Source organism: Branchiostoma floridae, chromosome 12, assembly GCF_000003815.2.
Source record: "Branchiostoma floridae strain S238N-H82 chromosome 12, Bfl_VNyyK, whole genome shotgun sequence".
NCBI classification, from domain to species: Eukaryota; Metazoa; Chordata; class Leptocardii; order Amphioxiformes; family Branchiostomatidae; genus Branchiostoma; species Branchiostoma floridae.
The window spans coordinates 13,092,743-13,094,130 of NC_049990.1; the positions used below are offsets into that span (position 1 = coordinate 13,092,743).

A 1,388-nucleotide genomic window follows, 5' to 3' on the forward strand; every position below is an offset into this window, starting at 1 on the left:
ACGCTACCTTAGCGGCACGGTAGTGTGAGCGGTCATCCTTTGGCTTCATTCCGATAGCAAAGTAGTGGCTGCCTCGCTGGTACCTGCGCCATTTCAGCCCCTCAAATCTGTTTGTCTTTTGGTGCAGGAAAGCGGTTTCCTGTGCCTGAGGGGTGTTTGGGTTTCTGTTTGGGTGCAAATATAGTAAGAGAAGTACGGTAATAGAATATGTGTACGAGGGAAAGTGGAATAAAACAATACAGATTGATAAGACACATTAACCAGTGGATGTGGAAACTGCCTACGTCCTCAGCTAAAAGTTTCCAACAAAGGCATGCACATGTATCCCCAATAACATTTCCTCCTTGTTACTCACTGATGCTGAAAATCAAATTCTTCAATCAATATATTATGTACCGGCGTGTTCAAATCAAATCGAATTCTCGAAGAGCAAAATTCCAAAGGGAAACAGTGCGGTCGTTTCTCTTGAGCCCATGTAAGTTTACTTTGAAAGCTGACAGAGATGAGAAAAAATTCTTCATAAGTTCACAAAATAATCTAACAAATGTGAACTGAAGCTGCTACAAACATCAGTCACGTTCCTCGGAAGAAGTCATGATCATATTCATTATAGTATGATTAAAAAAAGAGAGGTGGGAAGTCTAACACAAGTTTAACACATTGGGCACCGAAATAAAGGTAAAACAGGATCCGGGGCTTTTTTTTTTTGTTCTTGCAAGATGCTTTAGATTTATGTTGATTTAAAAATATGAAAATTTCTCTTTTGCTATACAGTTCATGATAAGCCCAAATGGTATCATTTTTATAAGATTTCATCAACTAAGACTGGTAAATTTGAATAGTCAGAAGAAACAGGTTCAACCTACAAAGTCTCAATAACAAAGTAAAATGAGTGATAATTTCTTTTTCATGGGAAATATGACCAATATAAAACATACCTCGTCGACGACCAGAGTGCACTTCTACCAACGCCACAAAAACTCATGACGCATCAGAATTTCTCATCATACAACTTCGCAGTCCAACCAACGTACCAGCGATCTGGCGGGATCTAGGATCTTTCCAGGATACAGAGAAACGCTACCGTGTTGAGTTTGGGTCTTCTCGGCCCGACGATGCTCTAGCATTATTTACATTATTGTTTGGATAGTTTCAAGAATATCCCAACATGTTTACGCACAAAAGTGTATACTAAAGTATCCTCTATATGACACATACAAATGGCACGTTTTAAAAAATTTCTACATAAGACCTAATAAAATGAATCGCATCACGCTTTGCGCAGGCGAGAAAATTGTTAACGTATTTGACGCACAAATTGTATTACTAACGTGACAGTAGTTTCAATCAAGCAATTGAAACGTGTAACACAATGATAACAATTAACA

At 38.3% G+C, this 1,388-nt stretch overlaps 1 protein-coding gene across 1 annotated transcript in view; it reads right to left on the minus strand.

Moving 5' to 3' along the window:
* The window catches only part of LOC118427506 (neuroligin-4, Y-linked-like), a 16,395-nt gene that overhangs the window by 4,099 nt on the left and 10,908 nt on the right, over positions 1–1,388 (minus strand). The window contains exon 2 of the mRNA XM_035837341.1: positions 8–164. Within this exon, the coding sequence (XP_035693234.1) occupies positions 8–164 (157 nt within the window). The remainder of the gene's footprint in view (positions 1–7; positions 165–1,388) is intronic.